At 36.3% G+C, this 17,022-nt stretch overlaps 1 protein-coding gene across 3 annotated transcripts in view; it reads right to left on the reverse strand.

Annotated features, from left to right (window-relative positions):
* Nucleotides 1-902: 902 nt before the first annotated feature.
* Nucleotides 903-17,022, reverse strand: part of MIGA1 (mitoguardin 1) — a 41,874-nt gene continuing 25,754 nt past the window's right edge. For 2 of the 3 annotated variants that reach the window (XM_054210542.1, XM_054210543.1), the window contains 8 exons: nt 9,174-9,292; nt 8,918-8,990; nt 8,508-8,594; nt 8,286-8,384; nt 7,821-7,955; nt 6,307-6,360; nt 4,550-4,666; nt 903-4,212 (listed from right to left, as the gene is read on the reverse strand). In XM_054210542.1, the coding sequence (XP_054066517.1) occupies nt 3,994-4,212; nt 4,550-4,666; nt 6,307-6,360; nt 7,821-7,955; nt 8,286-8,384; nt 8,508-8,594; nt 8,918-8,990; nt 9,174-9,292 (903 nt within the window). In that variant the 3' untranslated portion in view covers nt 903-3,993. The remainder of the gene's footprint in view (nt 4,213-4,549; nt 4,667-6,306; nt 6,361-7,820; nt 7,956-8,285; nt 8,385-8,507; nt 8,595-8,917; nt 8,991-9,173; nt 9,293-17,022) is intronic. The other variant, XM_054210544.1, reaches the window with a different exon arrangement.

A 17,022-nucleotide genomic window follows, 5' to 3' on the forward strand; every position in this document is an offset into this window, starting at 1 on the left:
GCCTAACTTTCAGCTGGATTTAGAAGTATTAGGACGATAACTGCACAAGCTTTGGCTTTGCAAATCCGAACAACAGCCATCAAAGTTAAAACACAAAACGTGCTTGTCTTCTGAAGGACAGCGCAGGAGCTTTCCCGCAGTGCACCCTCAGAATAGCCATACTCCCATTTCTGAAGCAAAGGCGCAAGATTTCAGTTAAGGCAGGGCTTTCAACTCTCAGTAAAATACATTTTCAGCAGATGAATACATATAACAAATTTGGGCAGACCAAAGCATGTATACATCGCCCTTCTACAGCAGTGAGGATTAAACACTTCATGTTGTCCATTTCATTTGTATTACTCCACAAAGGAAGTCTTATTCCACGACTGGAGCGCACTAAAGCAGTTTGGTTTGGAAAATATCCTGACAAAACTCTTCTCCTGAAACCAAAAAAAGAGACAACAGCTCGTCTTAGAGAGATGACGGCAATTAAACCATCTGGGTTAATACCGCGGGCAGGATCTCACCAGCCACCAACCACTGCCTCTGTCACTCCACTTGAACCTACTTTGTCTGCATCGTGTCTGCAAGCCACCACAGCCAACCTTAGGCCGGGGGGTTCTTCATTTATTAAGGCCTGAATCACTTTTTGGTTTCCAAGACCAGAAACACCAGTATTTGTCTTTTTGGTGGATCACTGGCCGATACGTTGAAAATGTCTTTGTGCTGTGGACCATTTAATAGAAGCAAAATTAAACAGGTCGACAAAATCAGTTTGAAATGAACAGCTCAAAAGCTGTTTCCATTCAGTTTCTTTTTCATGTATACAATAAATTTTGTAATAGTTGGGTTTTGTTGTATTTCAGGGAGCAAATTCAAGTTTTAGATACAGTTATATGAGCAACAGCCATTTCACTGAATTATTTTATTTAATATACACAACTGCATTTCATGTAGGCAATAGAAAGTTCACGAATACGCTTACTCTGACACTTGATTTGACACGTTTACTTTGAGAGAAACCAAAGGCTACAAAAGTGAAGTATAATAATCATTAAGAACACATTAAAAGTGAGATTATTATAACAACTAAATTACAAATGATATAAATATTTGATTCTTGTATAATCCCTACACATTCAACATCTCTGACCTCAGGAGTACGGTTACGGCAGAAGAAATGGCTTTTAAATTTAGCTTGTTCTTATTAGCATGGGAAGTAGCAGTCAAAACTATTTAAAAATTTAAAGATTATAAACTAAATTCTGATTTTGATTATGAATTCACTAAAGTGGAATTGCACCATGCTGTCAGTGCTTTTGGTGCAGCTCTGGCACTTGTGTTTTCAAAGATGGTGGACTTCTGAAATTCTCAAGCCCTGAGGCTTGTTATCAACAGATGTTCTTTATACAGCCTCCCGCAAAAGTGCCCAAACCTTAGGTTATAAGAGAACTGATTCCAGTTCTGTGTTGCAAGGAGACAGCTGTCTGCTGTTCAAACGTACAGCTCTGTCTCCGGAGTCAGGAAGGACTGAAGATGTGAATGCTTTTTGGAAAAAGGTCCAAAGAGACCCAGAGGAGATCAAAAGCCTCCCCACATGTACCTGCACCTTTCCTCTTCCTCTCTCTTTTTCCCCCTTCCCCTCTTTCTCTATTTCTTTCTTCCTTTCTTAACTGTTTCTGAATCAAGTATTTGTTGGTGGCACCTTACAGCAACCAGATACTGTAATCCTTATTTTGGATGGGAAATACATCTGTCCAATTTCCAACCTGATTCTATGGACTTATGAGAGCATGGAATTGCTCCTGATTTAAAGGCACACATTTGTTTAAGACAGATGTTATCAGGTTCTTACCCGTTTTCCAAATATTTTGGTGTTTCATTAGACCTTGTTAATTCTTTTGTTTAAAAAAATCCTTTCAAGTTTCAACAGAAGAGTGACTTAAACTATCTGGAAACATTTATAATCTCGTGCAATGCTGTTGCACTTTCTTCAAGAGCTTTTTATAAATAATATGAAAATCAATCACTTAAATACACATTTACTTCTGTGAAAAAGTGCATTTTTGTTTTTCTGTTTTAAATGTTAAGGTGTCATTTTCTTCACACCATTTTATTTGCCCAGACAAACCACAGCAGACAGTTTCCTTTGACACACTGCAACCTCCCGCATTTGCTGTGGAACACGCCCTCGACTCTGGTACTTCTTTTTCCAGCTATTCCTATTAATTCTGAACCCAACGAGACACATTATTGTTCCATATAATTTCATTCATAGACTCACAAAAAGCTGCCAAAATACAGATACTTTGGAGTGGTATGATGAGGGAGGTAAGTATGTTTAAGCTAAGTGAGATGGGTGAAAAAACCTTCCCATTCTGGTACGGAAGACATACTTTGCAGAGAAAAAAGTGTAGGTTGGAGCATGGGGCCACGTTCAGCAACTTCAATAGTGGAAGAAGCCAACAGCAGCATTTGGAACTTCTGTTTTATTACACATAGAAGTATACTTTTTTTTTTTAAATAAAATACAGTCAGTTGGCATTTCACACAAGTCATATGACACATTTTCATCATTTTCATATTTAATCAAATGAGCACAACAAAGGAGCAAAACGTCGGCTTCAGTAAAATCTATGGAATTACACAGGCCCTCTTTTTCAAGCATCATTGTTTTGGGTTCTGTTTGCAAAAAAAGTTGAAATATTTCTAATCAAAGTTTGTTTCAATATACTAGGTTTTTAACAACATGCTTCTTAAGTATTTGAATATTTAGAATTACTCTGTAATTACTTACACTCTATTCCTTGACCCAAGATAGATTCCCGTGGGCTGGCTTTGTGTGGCAAAGCGTATCTAAGGGTAGTTTAAAAGCCTAAGAGAACCATGAAACATTGTTGCACTTTACAGAAATTCAAAGATTATAGATCATCATTACTTATTACCTTTAGCACAGGAAAAAAACGTTACTGCAAGCTCCCTCCTGCCTCCTTAGTGTGCTGTGCTCCTAGCTAAAGTTCAGGGTTCCCTATCTGAGCCACAGTTTTGCATTGTACGTACGTGGCCACAATTGCTTAAATTTGCTCTTAAACAGACACCTGACTTCCTACAAGGAAGGGAGGAAGACAGAAATGCTTTTAATTATAAAACACTGCCTTTGATTCCGTTTCATGATTAACAAATCTCATCATACATTCTTATTTAAAAATAGTTCTTGAAATGCTACATATGAGCTGAGAATGGTATTAGTTTATTTACGACCACAAGATAAATTACTAACAGTTTTAGAAAAAGGAAAAGTCATAAATTAATTGATGAAGCTAGCATAGCTTTTTGAATATAAGTAAATGCTCTAAAACACTTTCATGATGTTTAGATACTAAAAAAAAAAAAAGTAAAAAATGCATACTGGAGGTGATTCCAGCCCAAACGGTGCCTGCATTCCCTACATCACTCTGTTACACGGTAGTACAAAATGAGTGCTTACACCCACACAAATGTAATTTCAGGGCAGTGGCAACATGTTTGATTTTGTAAGTGTGATTACTTTATTGCACGGGTCACATGAATCAGAGACTGCATATACCCCAGTCCAAACACCTGCTAGACCTAGACACACAATGATTTGGAGACTCTGTAATGAACATTTTGTACTGTAAGCCTTTAAAGTAAACAACTCCATCAGCTTCACTTACAAATTATCTGTGCAAAAGTACAGTATTTCATAAATAAACTTTACCCAAATATTACAGAAAAAAGCTTTGGGATACATTAAGTATAAATACAGTGCCAGCTGAGCTGCAAATTTAATTTAGGTATATACAGTAATATGCTCACCAGTTCTTTTCGCAGATGTACGTTTAACCTCCCTGAGTCCTTTTCCACACTTAGTGACATGATACGTTTTCAGATGCTTGCTCAGTAACAGCAACCATAGCTTCGGGGTTAGAGAGAAAGGTGGGAAGGAGTACGTCAGAGCACACTCCATCTCACTTCTCATGGATTTTAAGCTTACTGTACTTTTGCTTCTAAGAGCCCGCTGGTCATGACGTGCTCATGACCACTTACACAAGAACTGACATGTCTTAGTGAATCTGCTCCAAGATAAGCCATTAAAAGTTCCGTGTGTCGGATTAATAATTGCATAAGATCTTCAGCCAAACTCTCCATAGATGAGTATCTCACCTTTTCAAAGTCAAAAATGTCTTTGAGGAAGAAAAGCACTTGATCCTAGTGGGGAAAAAAAAAAAAAAAAAAAAAAGGAAAAACTTGTGTTCACTTACAAGAAGAAAAAAAGCATGCAACGCTTTTTCACGCATTTCCTAAAAACATCCATTTATGGATTCTTTTGTACTAAGATAGAAGTGCACTAAAATAGACTTTGCAAAACAGTTCTAGGCTTAAAAAAAAAAGATATGAAAATATTTATTTTCATGGTTTCTTAATGTTAGTCTTAATGTCAGGAAAATGCAAATGTATGCCTATAAATAAGATTCTAATTTCTTTAAATCTGGAAGATATTTTTTTTAATTTAAGATAATTGATCATTAAAAAAAACATTGCAAACCTTGAAGAAGCAGCATAGGTCATAAAGGGAATTTCTAGGGCCCAGAAAGCCCCACGCCAAAACAGGGCTGATATGTTCACATATGGCATAGAAATGTGCAAAAAATCCATCAGGTACCTAGTGATGTAAAAATCATAGACAAAAGTTACACAGTAAGTTTAATATAGATCTCTGTTACATAAAATTAAGTCTTCAGAAAAGCTTAACACACCTACGGCTTCAGGGCTGTGATACCTTGAACTCCTTTATGTTACTGTGCAACTGTACCAAGCAAGTGTCAGGTTTTTTACTTCAGCAGTACTTTGCATTTTAAATATTCTAAGATTAATAGGTATATACAATCTAGTCTGACTCCCATACGACAGATCAGATCATTTTATAAACATAAAATATCTGCGAACGTCCATCCTGTTGTTACTTTTACAACCTACAGGTACTCGTAAAATATAATATAGTATAAATTTATATCTCATATATGAATGTACAGATTATTTTATATACTAATAAACATTTATAATTTTACAAGAACAGTTACTTTATAAAATAATAAAAATAGAAACTAATCATAAATTAGAACGTGAAATACCATGTGAAACTGCCCATAAGTAAACTTAAAGTTCATCAAACTGCTTGTGGTACAGTGAGTCCGAGTCCCTCCATTCCAAAGCCTTCCACGGTGCTTAACTTTATCTACTTTTGAATGACTCCAGCAGCACTGATGAAACTAGTCCCAAGGAGTAAAGTTGCTCACGCATTTACAAACTTACAAATAATGAAACTTCAGTATGCAAAAGAACTACAGAGTAAGGTAGTTCTGCATTGAAATAGAGATTAAAATAATAGGTTACTACAACATCTGTTTTGGAGATATAATCCCTTTATATAAAACTAGTGTAGAAAAGATCTATTTATATAAAATTCCCAACCATACTGACGCAGGGATGTAACGTCTCAAGTCTTGAGACATAACGGTAGCTGAAGACCTTTTGCAAAATACCGACTGCCGTTGGAAGCAACTTTTTTTTACAATTAAATGTTGTCTTCAGCAGTTAGGAGTGATGTAAATAGCTGTTCTTAGAATCAGAATCATACCACCTCGCCTGTGGTATGCAAACCCACTTTAAGGGCTATGGGTGTCCTGTAGCAAGCCTCAACTCTGCTTTTGGACTGGCTATTACAGAGATGGGGCATTTGCCTCCTAGATCTAATAAAAGCCTCTAAAGGGGGAAGCCAGGAGCCGGTGGCTCAGAGGAGTTCTACTTCAAAATCTGCAGAGTTCCTTCAGTGCCAGGTCAGGATGCAGAAGGGGCTGAAGGAGGCTGCAAGAGTTCCTGCTGCTGGAGAGGAAGGTGGTACTTCAGGTAGGTAAAGAGACAGGAATGAATTTTATCTAGCTGTGGAGACGATGCAGGCAGATGGGGTTGAGAATCCTAGTGCTGGCAGGTGAGATACAACATTAGTGACCTTGGTCTGCAAAAGTCCGAGGTACATGTGTGGGGCCAAAGAAATTACTGTCACCACCGTTGACTGGACCTAAACTAGGTTGAAAATCTTTCAGCTAGGAATTTTTGCTAAAAAACTAGTATTAGGGCCCTATGAGCTAAACTTCTACAATTGGCCGTCTCTCGTCTAAACTAACACGTCTACAGGATTAAGGGTTGGTCTGTAATTTATTTTGCCGAAGCTACAGGACAGAACTTCAAATTCTTAGGAGCTGCTCAGTAACTTTGGTCCACATAATTTGCAAGGCAACTTACCTTCATTTGCTGTCTTTTCTGCTTCAGTACTGACCAACAGCTTGAAGCCACGGCCTAAACGTAAAAAAAAAAAAAAATTAAAAAAAAAAAAAATTAAAAAATGCCCAAAGCCCTGTGTAACTTCATTATAAGAGAAATCATCTTTGATCTCAAAATAAGTGATCTGCGGAATACCGTATTTCTACATTTTAGGGATTTGTATTTTCTTCAGCTTCAATCTTGTGATAACACAAACTATAAAATATCAGCTGATACAAATACCTAATTTTATACGCAGTCATATTTGTTACTCTCAGATCTTACTTTGCAACATTTTCTTTAGTTTAATTCAAATGTCATTTGGCATCCTTGCCTGATTTTGCAGTTGCAACAGTTAGCAACATTCACTGGGTTTAACTGAGGACCAGTCTCTCATATACCAAAGTGTGTGCTCAGACATAAGTAACTATTTTAGATATTCGCAGCATGTGAACACATTGAAATGTCCTTTTTCATTTTAGCAAAAACATTCTTGCAATAGCTTCAGATTCAGCTAAGGAGTTTTGTCCAAATATGGACTAGCGAAATACAATATACCAATAGGTTTTTCTCCCTTCAGCTTGTAACTATCCTCTGGTCTGCTTCTCCTTCAGTCCTGCAAGATAATTTACTCCTCACAAAACACGTTATCACATAACTGCAAAAATAAATACATGCATGTTACCTTTTTTTTTTTTTCCTTTAGAGGGTATATTTCAATTGAAGGAAAAAAAATAAAAGGAAAACTAGCTGTTTATAGATATTAATGGATGAGAGTAGTATCTCTACCAGCTGACCATAGCAGTAGCCTGTATGTCTGCAGCAGAGGGGTGAGATGTATTTGACAAATAAACAGGCACATCTGAAAAAGTGTGAAATATTACCAACATCTGAATCCCTCTATTGCATTAATTGACTTTTGTTTGCTTGCAACATTGTGCCTTATTGCTAAATCTCTGGTATCTAACAGCCAAAACCTGTTATCTAATATCTAAGATGTGGCTAAAAGAAACTTCCCTTCTAAAATTCTACTTCCTCAGAGAAAACTCATTTTTGCAGGACAAGTTAAAGTATTTTCTCCAATACATTCAATCGTTCTATATATCTTGGGTCCAGACTGGTAACTTTTAAATTGCTATTATGAAAAACCTGATAATACAATCCATCTATTTTTTCTGAGGAATATTTCAGGTGTATATTCAGTTATATTGGAAGCTGAATTAGACTTCAGATGAAGGATGGTATAGTTTCTTTGCTTCAAAATTAATGCAATTATCAAGACAATATACGCAGTCTTTATCCTGCAGTTGTTGGATTTATTCTCATTTTTACATTGTGCTTTAAGAACATAAAGCACAGATCGCTGCAAGAACAGTTTCGGCATATACTGAAATTTTATATCAGAATGCTCACACTGATGTTATGTTGATCATACCACCTATTTATTGTAACGTACTACAGAAAAACAATTATGAAAATTACACATAAATACTTACTGTTTCTTTAAAAGAGGAATTTAGCCAGCGGTTATTTACTACATTCTGTATAGATATTGGTGGGTTTTCTAAATCTTCAAATGAATCCATTAATATGAAGTCCAGAACGACATCATAAAAATTCAGGTTTTTCACCTATGTTAAATCAGAACAGGATCTAAGTCACCTAGTTTCTCTTTCAGCAGTGGAATTCAGCACACCCCATATTCTAACTCTGTATTAACATGCATATTTATAATTGTTTTTAATTAATATTAAAGATACTTTGTCAGTAAAGGAGAAGTTAAAAAAATATTACATGCTTTCTGGTACTAAACTGCAGTGGTGGATGCCATTTCTCTAAATCAGCAATGTAAACAAAAAAAGATCTGCCTTTCCCACCATTCTGAACTGTAAAAATTTATTTTTAGATGTTATGGCTTGCATAATGAAGGGTAAAAGCACTTTTCAGAAATTCAGACTCACCCCTCTAGCAGCAAGTTCCATTTCAGTATTATCCCAGTGATCTGTTTGTTCCAAGAAATATATCATTTCATCAAAGACATCTTCAAATTTCTTTGGATTCTGTAAAGTAAAAGCAAAGACCATCAAGCAAACTTAACAAGAGAGATGGTTTATTTACACTAGAAAGTGACTTCTGGTAGAAGTTACATTAACAATAAAGCACTAGTTAAAAAAGGCTTTTACCTTTCGTGCTCTCACAATTAAAGCAGACAAAATTTTTCTTCCACTCTCAGCAAGAAATATTCTGTTTGCTGTTTCTGAAAGAATTATCTAGAAAAGGTTTCAGAAAATACAAACGTATTAATTCACAGGTTATACAAAGTGACCTTAAACACGTCTATCAAATTTAATATAATTATAACCACTAACATAGTTGGCAAGTTCCTAATAAACCGTTGGTGCAAAGGTTCCAAAGCAACTCCTCTGCAAATATGTCCCATTTTAGAATTACAGCAATGTAAAAGCAACAAGAAAATATTTAATTACAGAATATGTCATAAAAATGCTCACACAGGTAGTGCATTGATAGTTTCAATGCTGTGTACTTTAGGCTTAACAAGACAGACAGACAAAGTGCTCTCCTTACTATTTACCTGAAAAGCTTGTCGAATACAATGAAGCTTAGCAAGGAAGTCACTGTCTCCTAGACATTCAAACATTTCAGTCCTATATAAAATAGAAAAGTTTTCAAAGACCAATAGAAAAAAGAAGCACACGAAAATTCAACTAAGTCTAATTCCTAGAAAAAATACCTGGTAGAAGTAACTTCTGAAAAATGAGTTCTATGTAGAATATTTAACATTAATTCTTGCTTTTCTTGGAAATAATTAAGTAGACATAAATCAGTACCTTAAGACTCGCGAATAAATTTTGCCTTCTTCTGCTAGGTGCATAGCTTCTTCATACAATGGGCAATGGCAAAGGGAATCTAGACCATACGTATTACGAGTCTCTCTGTGCTCTGTAAGCTGAAAAAAATATATTTTTTAAGTTCATTAAAGAGCTTGCCAACATAATTTTTGTAAAGATAAAACAAATTAAAGAAGTTTTCTTGATATTCTACTGAAAGATATATCTTTTTCTGCATCTGCTTAAAACAAAGGGGCAACACTCAACCAGTAAACAGAAGAGAAACACCACACTATTAACAAGACTGTTACTTCGTAACTTTCAGAAGTTTAATTAATAAAATGGACACAGCTGAGCTTTGTTTTTAACTTGCCTAGTTAAATCTAATGGGTCTCAAAGCTGTTAAAAAATAATTGTCAGGACACAAAGTGCAGAATGATTGCATCATGCAAATCTTTAGGAAGCTGGAAATAGTAACGTGCTCCCACCCCTGGTTTTATTTCACTGGCAAATACCCCTGCTGGTTACCAAAGCACATCCTATGAAGCACGAGCATCCAGCATTTTACTACAGGCTCCCAATAAGGTTTTCATTATCGGCTTTTTTAATTCTGTGGTTATCACATAAATTAACATGAACTCGTAGAGATTTTTAGAGCAAGAAAACCCCCAAACAAATTAAGAAATTAAAGCACATAAATAATACAGAGAACTCCTGTTTACAGGATATCATATTTAATCCACAAAACAATGGCTAGCTACAATTTCCACTACAAGCATTACATCATATTATTAATGATGCAAGAAAAAAAAAATATCAGAGGCTTACACATCCTCGGTTTAGTTAATGACCAGAAAATGAATTCTAACTTTTGTTTTTTAATTGAACTATATAGAAGTAGTTACCCTGTATCTTAGAAAGACTAAAAAAAAAAACCAAAACCAGATTAAAATATCACTTTATGTTAAACTTCCATTAAAATTTTCAAATAAATATATGCTGAAAAGTTTTTCCTGTCACTGAGGACATACAGGCATTCATAAAGACATGAAGAAGTATGCTTCCAGTGTGCCCTCTCCACAGACTTTAGTTGAGCCAATTACAGCAACAATTTGGCCAAGTAGACTTGGCTGCTAAAGAGAAGAATACAAGCACGTGCCAATACCTATTTTTGTCCATGTAAATATTTAAGCACATGAATAAGTTACAGAGATTTCAGTCCAGAGCTGGTATTCTGACAAGTGTCACACATCGTTAGATGGTGTGTATTTGCTGGAAAGTGACGTTTTGAATCACTCATACCAGTATCCCTTTACTGTAAGCAAATACATACAATTCCTTTCATAAAATTGTCAGGTTCCATCTTAAATTGACTTGTGTAAAAACAAAACAAAACAAATATATATAAAAAAACCTCTATTCAATCTGCATTCCTATACAGATTTCTATAGAGTTCTCAAATTGAGACTCAAGCGACAAGATGATAGCCAGGGAATAAGTGAAGGAATAAAAGTTTTAAGGTCCACAAAATGCTATACTTAAATGAGTAATGGACACTTTCAGAACTCATCTAGCTTGAAAGTATTTCCATTTAAAAAATATGTATTTGTTTATCAGTTGTTTTGCTTGGAAGAACAGAGCAGAATAAGCTGACTTCCTAAAAAAGATTTACAGCTATTAAGACCAAAGATTTTATTCCAATTTAGCAAGATTAATCATGGCTCCAAATTGTGTTTTGGATTCGCTAATTCAAAAAGCCCACCTGAAAATTTACGTTCTTACTAAACAAAGAAAGCCACACAGCTTTTAATTGAAAATATATGTGAAAATATATGGGAAGGAATAATTTAACCAACTAGAAGAAACAGGAGTATATTGATTTCTTTCAGATGTGAGAAATCAATATACAGACACACACACACACGTATATATACACACAGGTGTTTATAGTGTAATAGTTAGAACAGGTATAAACAAGAAAAAGTGAAAAATCTTTACTCCAGAATTTGTTTTTTCTACATTATGGTTAAGAAAGTATTAACTGCGGAACAATACATACATATTTTCCAAAATAAAGACCAAAACAGAACACAAATAAGTATACTAATTTATTTCTTACCTGATCCAGCTACTACTGAAGCCATAAAACTTTCCATTTACTTTATTTCATTTGCAAAGCATGAGAAGAAATAGGTTGTGAACACATACGCACTTTGTAAACAGCTGCCCCTCTCTTGGAGATAATAATTTCTGTGGTAAAAGGGATTATATTAGTTTTCTCTAGCGAACTTCAGGCAGATCACCTTCTTCAGATATGACTGACTGTGACTGAATTAGGACTTGTGATTTCTACAGCGAGATGCAGGTAATCTCCATCTGCTGCCAGCAAGCCTGAGATGACACCATCTTCAGCACACGGAGATGCCTGATCACAGCCCTTGTGGTTACAGATTAGCATAGAATCTGATACCTGGGAGTTGGGTGAGGCCCTTGATTATATTTAGCTTTTTTATTTGTTTAAACTTCCTCTCATGCTAGCAGGTGAAATAAAATAGCTGTGTTACTGCTGTAATGCATATTACTGAGCACAAAGGAAGAAAGCAGTTAAATGAACCGGCTACTAAGTGGGAGAGAAGGGTATAACTATTCTTCCGCTGAGAAGATGGTTTCGATTACAGATCGAAGTTAGTCCCAACCAATAACATTTGGAAAGGGAGTGCAAATTCCTCTATTGCTGACTTCTCTTAGCATGCACAAAGAGGAGAGGAGAAAAAAACGAAACAAACTGAAAAGCAGAAACTAAAACAACCTCTAAGTTTAACTAGAAAAGGTGATTTCCACACAAGCTCTGAAGCTGCATCATAACGCTCCTGGAGTCATCACGGATTTTTTTTCGATGCTTTCTAGTGTTTAAAAATATATTTATATACAAGTATTTTATATGTAGATATAAACTATATATATATATGTAACATACAGTATTTTATTTTAAATGGTCTTGCAAACATTCAGTAACGGCCATTCTTTTTGGGATGAAATAAGGTGAAAGCTTGCCTATTATATAAACATTCTGGGTATCTCAATCAGTTGAAGATGCTCCAAACACACATCCACATTTCTAACATAGCAGAGTTCAGCTATTGGAAGAATGGACAAATCATATACACTGTTCAAAAACGTTGAGGAGCATACAACATTTTCTAGATGAGAACTTCTCAAGCTGACATCAAAAGGAAAATAAACTCTTTCATGTAAAAGCCTCCAAGGACTTGTTACCTTTGAGGAAAAAGGTGAAGAGAAAGGTTAGTTTTAAATGAGGTGGTTCAGTACAACTACCTTATACTAATTGGCATACATTAATGATATGTATTCAGATACCTGCTTTTTACCTCACTATGTACCCCTACACACCGCCTAACTTTCCTCAACAGCAGTTCCGTATTTATCAGAAGTTAGCAGAACGCCCCAGCATCCCACATCCTGTCATCACAGCTAAGTTGAACTCTTGAAAGCTTCTCGAGTCCTTTCTTGCCATTCTGTAGTGAACACTTCCTCGCCCAGCCACTGCCATTTTGAAACTCTTAGCACACCACTAAGGATGAAAAAGTGCTCCATGCATAGCTACTGAAAGTTGTAACACAGAGGTTAGTGATGACGGACCTGATAGGGCAGCCTCTGAACATCTGCTATTTCCTCTGTGTCACGTGGGGTCACATGAAGAAGGATACGAAAACGCAAACAAAGAAGAGATGAAAAGATGAATCACCCTATAGCAGCAATCTAGTCTTGCAAAGCTTTACTTCTATCCATTCAAGGCTCAAGAAAGAGATAGCAATTGCTGGTGACCACTGCACAGGACATTTATGATGACCCGCAGTGAATACTTCACTTCATTATGTTGCAAGAATACGTATGTCTTCAAAACTCCAAAGCTTGTAGGGATAACTTGTGCCTCTACACAGAGTGCTGCGAAGCAGCCCCTCAGGATTACCAGATGGATTGGTTTTGTTCAGATACTAATCAGTTTTCACTGGATGGTTCAGCTTTAAGGTTGCATCTTCTAGTAAAGAGATGCTGAAACCATTGTTGTAAAGCATCAAACCTCTGGAACTTGCAATAATTTTTAAGCCTGGTGTTCCCCGACTACTCTGGTCCAACAAACAGACTCAGTACTCTCACTTGCCACCCACAACTTGCTTCTTAATAAATAGAAAAAATTCTCAGCTGTGCATCAAAGACCTTGTTGACCACCAAAATAACCACCTATGTGAATGTAACAAAAATAAACAATCCTAGATCTTTTAGGAATTCTCACTTGCTCCTCCTAATAAAAAGGTCAATTGAGTGGCACAGTCAGCATTCCTTACATTTTGAGAAACTATGGTATATTAAAATGGCTGCTGATGAGCTCTTTCGCTGGGTATCTTTATCTTTTAAAAGATTTTTTTTTTTTTTTTTTAACATAAGTAGCTGGTGGAACATGAAGAGATGATGGTGATTACTAACTGAAACACTTGAGATGGTACTTTAGTAAACTGAAATGATAGAGTGGTGCGTTCTTCCTCATATCTGGAAGAAAACAGGAAGGAATTTCATGCCTTTTCAGGAACTCTTTCTACACTTACTTGTATATATTACAAGACACCTGATAAATTTTCTTTGAGGAAAACACACATTCAGAACATGATTTTATCTCAATTATTGCTGCAACCTTATTACTTTTAAGCATAATGAAGAATGTGAATTCACTATGTTGTGTGCATCAGTGGTAGCTGACAGGCAGAATACTCCACGGCTACGTGCTCTCTGGTACATAGGCTTTTGCCTACGTAATACCTACATGGATTTATTATGGGACAAAAGTTAGTTCAGTGCTAATATATAGATTTATTACAAATGTCACACATATTTCCTAAGAATTAAAAACTGTATAGTATGAGCAGTCAGCATATAGGAACACACTGACTATTAGAGGAAACTCCTCTTTGTCCTAGAAGTGAAAACATTTCATATACTATGCAAATACCACACATAGCTAAGGTTTCTGTTAGAGGACAAGGATCAACTCCAGATTTTTTTATTTTATTATTATTTTTAAAGCTTTCAGGGCACCATTTAATGACTTGTTGGCCTAAGTTTTCCTATTCATAGCCACACAGCAAGCAACCGCAGTTGTCCTTGGAGGGAATCAATGGAATCTGGTTCCTGTTCACCACTCTTCATTGCCACATGGAAAGCTTTTCCCCCACAATGGACTCTTTTTAACTGGGGCTACAACTATTAGGATGCAGAAGACAAGTAACAGAGAGGAAAAAAATGCCCAAACCACCACAAATGAAGCATGAAGTTTGAGGAATTTGTTAGAAAGAACATAGGAACAGGAGGTGTTTCTCAAAGCGGAACAGAACTTTTCTGTTGCCTATACCACCACTGATATTTATTGGGAGATGGAAAGCTTCTGATGATGATGATATGAACACACAAGCTTTATCACTGGATATCACACTTCACTGGACACCATGAAATCTTTTGAGTTCACACACAAGTTGTAGGTGGTAGTTAGTGGCACTCTGGGTACAGGTTCTTCAAAGAAAGAGTATTACTGTTAACAGAATGAAAGACTTCAGGGATTAATTCTTTTCCTCTCTTTCTTCACGTGTTTTAAGACTATAAATACGAGGCACCTCCATACCTCACTGAAGTTGTTAGAACAGGGGGCTCCATACAATTTGCTACCCAGGGCATGCTAGACTGCAGGACTGCTGTACCATGTTTGTTTTTGAGGCAAGAGAATAATCCATGTCAAATTGGACGGATAACATGAACATGGACAGAGTGTCTAGGATGAGAACAATAAGACCTGAGAAGATCAGATTAGCAATTACGGTCACACTTCTGAAGACAGTCAGAATATAGGAGAGCACATCTCTGATTTTTGAGATCAAACAGGAAAAACACAAACTAAACACCTCACAAACGGTACAGGAATACACCTTACTATTACTTGCCAACATTATTCCTTCTGGTATTCCCTGTTTCAGGAAAGGAATAAAACATTTACCTGGAAACCAGAAAAAAGGTAACCCTACCTTTCAGTGACAGGGCTCTTTTTGAGCACTTTCTGAATCTAAAATTCAATTTCAGTCCCTTCGAAGGTTTCAGTGCTGTATACAAATCATTACAGGCATATGGAAACTGGTGTTCTTTCCCTGTTATCAAAGCTTGCTCCTTCCTGCACTGTTTTAATAGATTTGAACTGAGAAAAAGACAACCTTAGTAAAGCAATTACTGATTAAAAAAAAGCAGCTAAGGCTTTATTCACAAGTCTAAAAAAGAATAAATCTCCTAAACTTTGGAATGAGTTAACATTTTAATAAAGAAAAGTTTCTTTGATAATAGAACTACAGATTTGGTTCTAGTCAAGATATGAAAATAAGACACAATAAATGCATGTGCACTGACAATGGAGAGGCAGCAACAAAGCTCACTGTGAGGGAGAGCGGGAAAGAGCTTCTATTGGAAATATGGAAAAGGAGCCAGGAAGGGGAGGGTGGAGACCTTTATCTGGCACACTCACTGCTGTATTCTTGCCAAAGGTGGTAGCTATTTTAATCACACAGCAGGTAAGTTAGCAAAAATATGAAAAAGATATTAACCGTCATAAACACAAGTCGATGGCAGATAGTCTCAAATGGGGAAGAAAATACCATTATTTATCACAGTATACAGTATCAGTAACTTAATTAGGGAAAATGGTTGTGCTTACCATCCCTTCTGCAACGTTTCTGAGAGCCTATGTGTGTTTAGGACAGGAAGTCTGTCTGAGCTTGGGGATGGCAACTGTCTGTCTAAATCATCTTTATAAGGATTTGGGCACCTGCATATTATAGCTGTCCAGACTGGCATTCTGTATGAGAAGTCATCAAGTCCATGATCCTCAGCATCCTCTTGATCATCAGCCATGGCCAAGATGAAGTTTTGGCATAACCTACTGCTACCCTGTAGAGCTCATCAAAAGGGCATGGGATTTAAAAACTCTCCCAACCGTCCCAGTTTTGTACAATTCTTTTCTTGAAAGCCATCTTCCTATGTTTTGTCCCAATATAACATAGCAAAACATTCTTGTTGCCTCCTAAGCAGTATCCCTATCAATTTCCATCAAAACGTCTATGTCTTGTTTTAGGATTCCCTGTGTCTTTGCTCTTCTCTCTCCTGAGGGCAATGAACTAAATTTGACTTGACTGTGTGTCAGCTCTGAAACACGGAAATAGCTTCCAGTCTCTAAAACCAGAGTCACGCAAAATACTTAGTCCTGCTCCTTGGGACAGGATGCAACGTAGAAGGAAGCAGGGTAACTGTCAACATGCAGCTTGTACCATGATGTGACCACAAAAAATGCTGCTACTTTGTAATTTACAGGAAGGTGAAATTACTAATGATTCCAGTAGGGCAAAAATCACATAGCAGTATACACATATACACGTATTTCAGATTTAAAACCTTTGCTAAACATTTCTATCAGCACACAGAGTTTAAGGTAGTTACCAAAATTGTAACTGCAATCAGGGAGCGTACAAGGAAAGAAAAACTGCTTATTTGTACATTAGCTCAGGCAAATCCAAAGCTGGAAAAGCCTCAAATCTCTTAGCTTGAAACATTCCACTTTTTTCCAAGTGCAAGAATAATAAAAGTAGATAAGCAAGAAGCAGCTACCCGATATCATCATATCTAGAATCAAAAAATCTGTTATGTGAATTCTAATCCAGTTACAGAGTGATCACTGTTCTCTACTAATAGCTGAAATAAGCCGAGTAGTACTTATTACTCCTTCTCCTTGCCATAGTTATTT

The sequence above is a fragment of the Rissa tridactyla genome, chromosome 8, assembly GCF_028500815.1.
Source record: "Rissa tridactyla isolate bRisTri1 chromosome 8, bRisTri1.patW.cur.20221130, whole genome shotgun sequence".
NCBI lineage: Eukaryota > Metazoa > Chordata > Aves > Charadriiformes > Laridae > Rissa > Rissa tridactyla.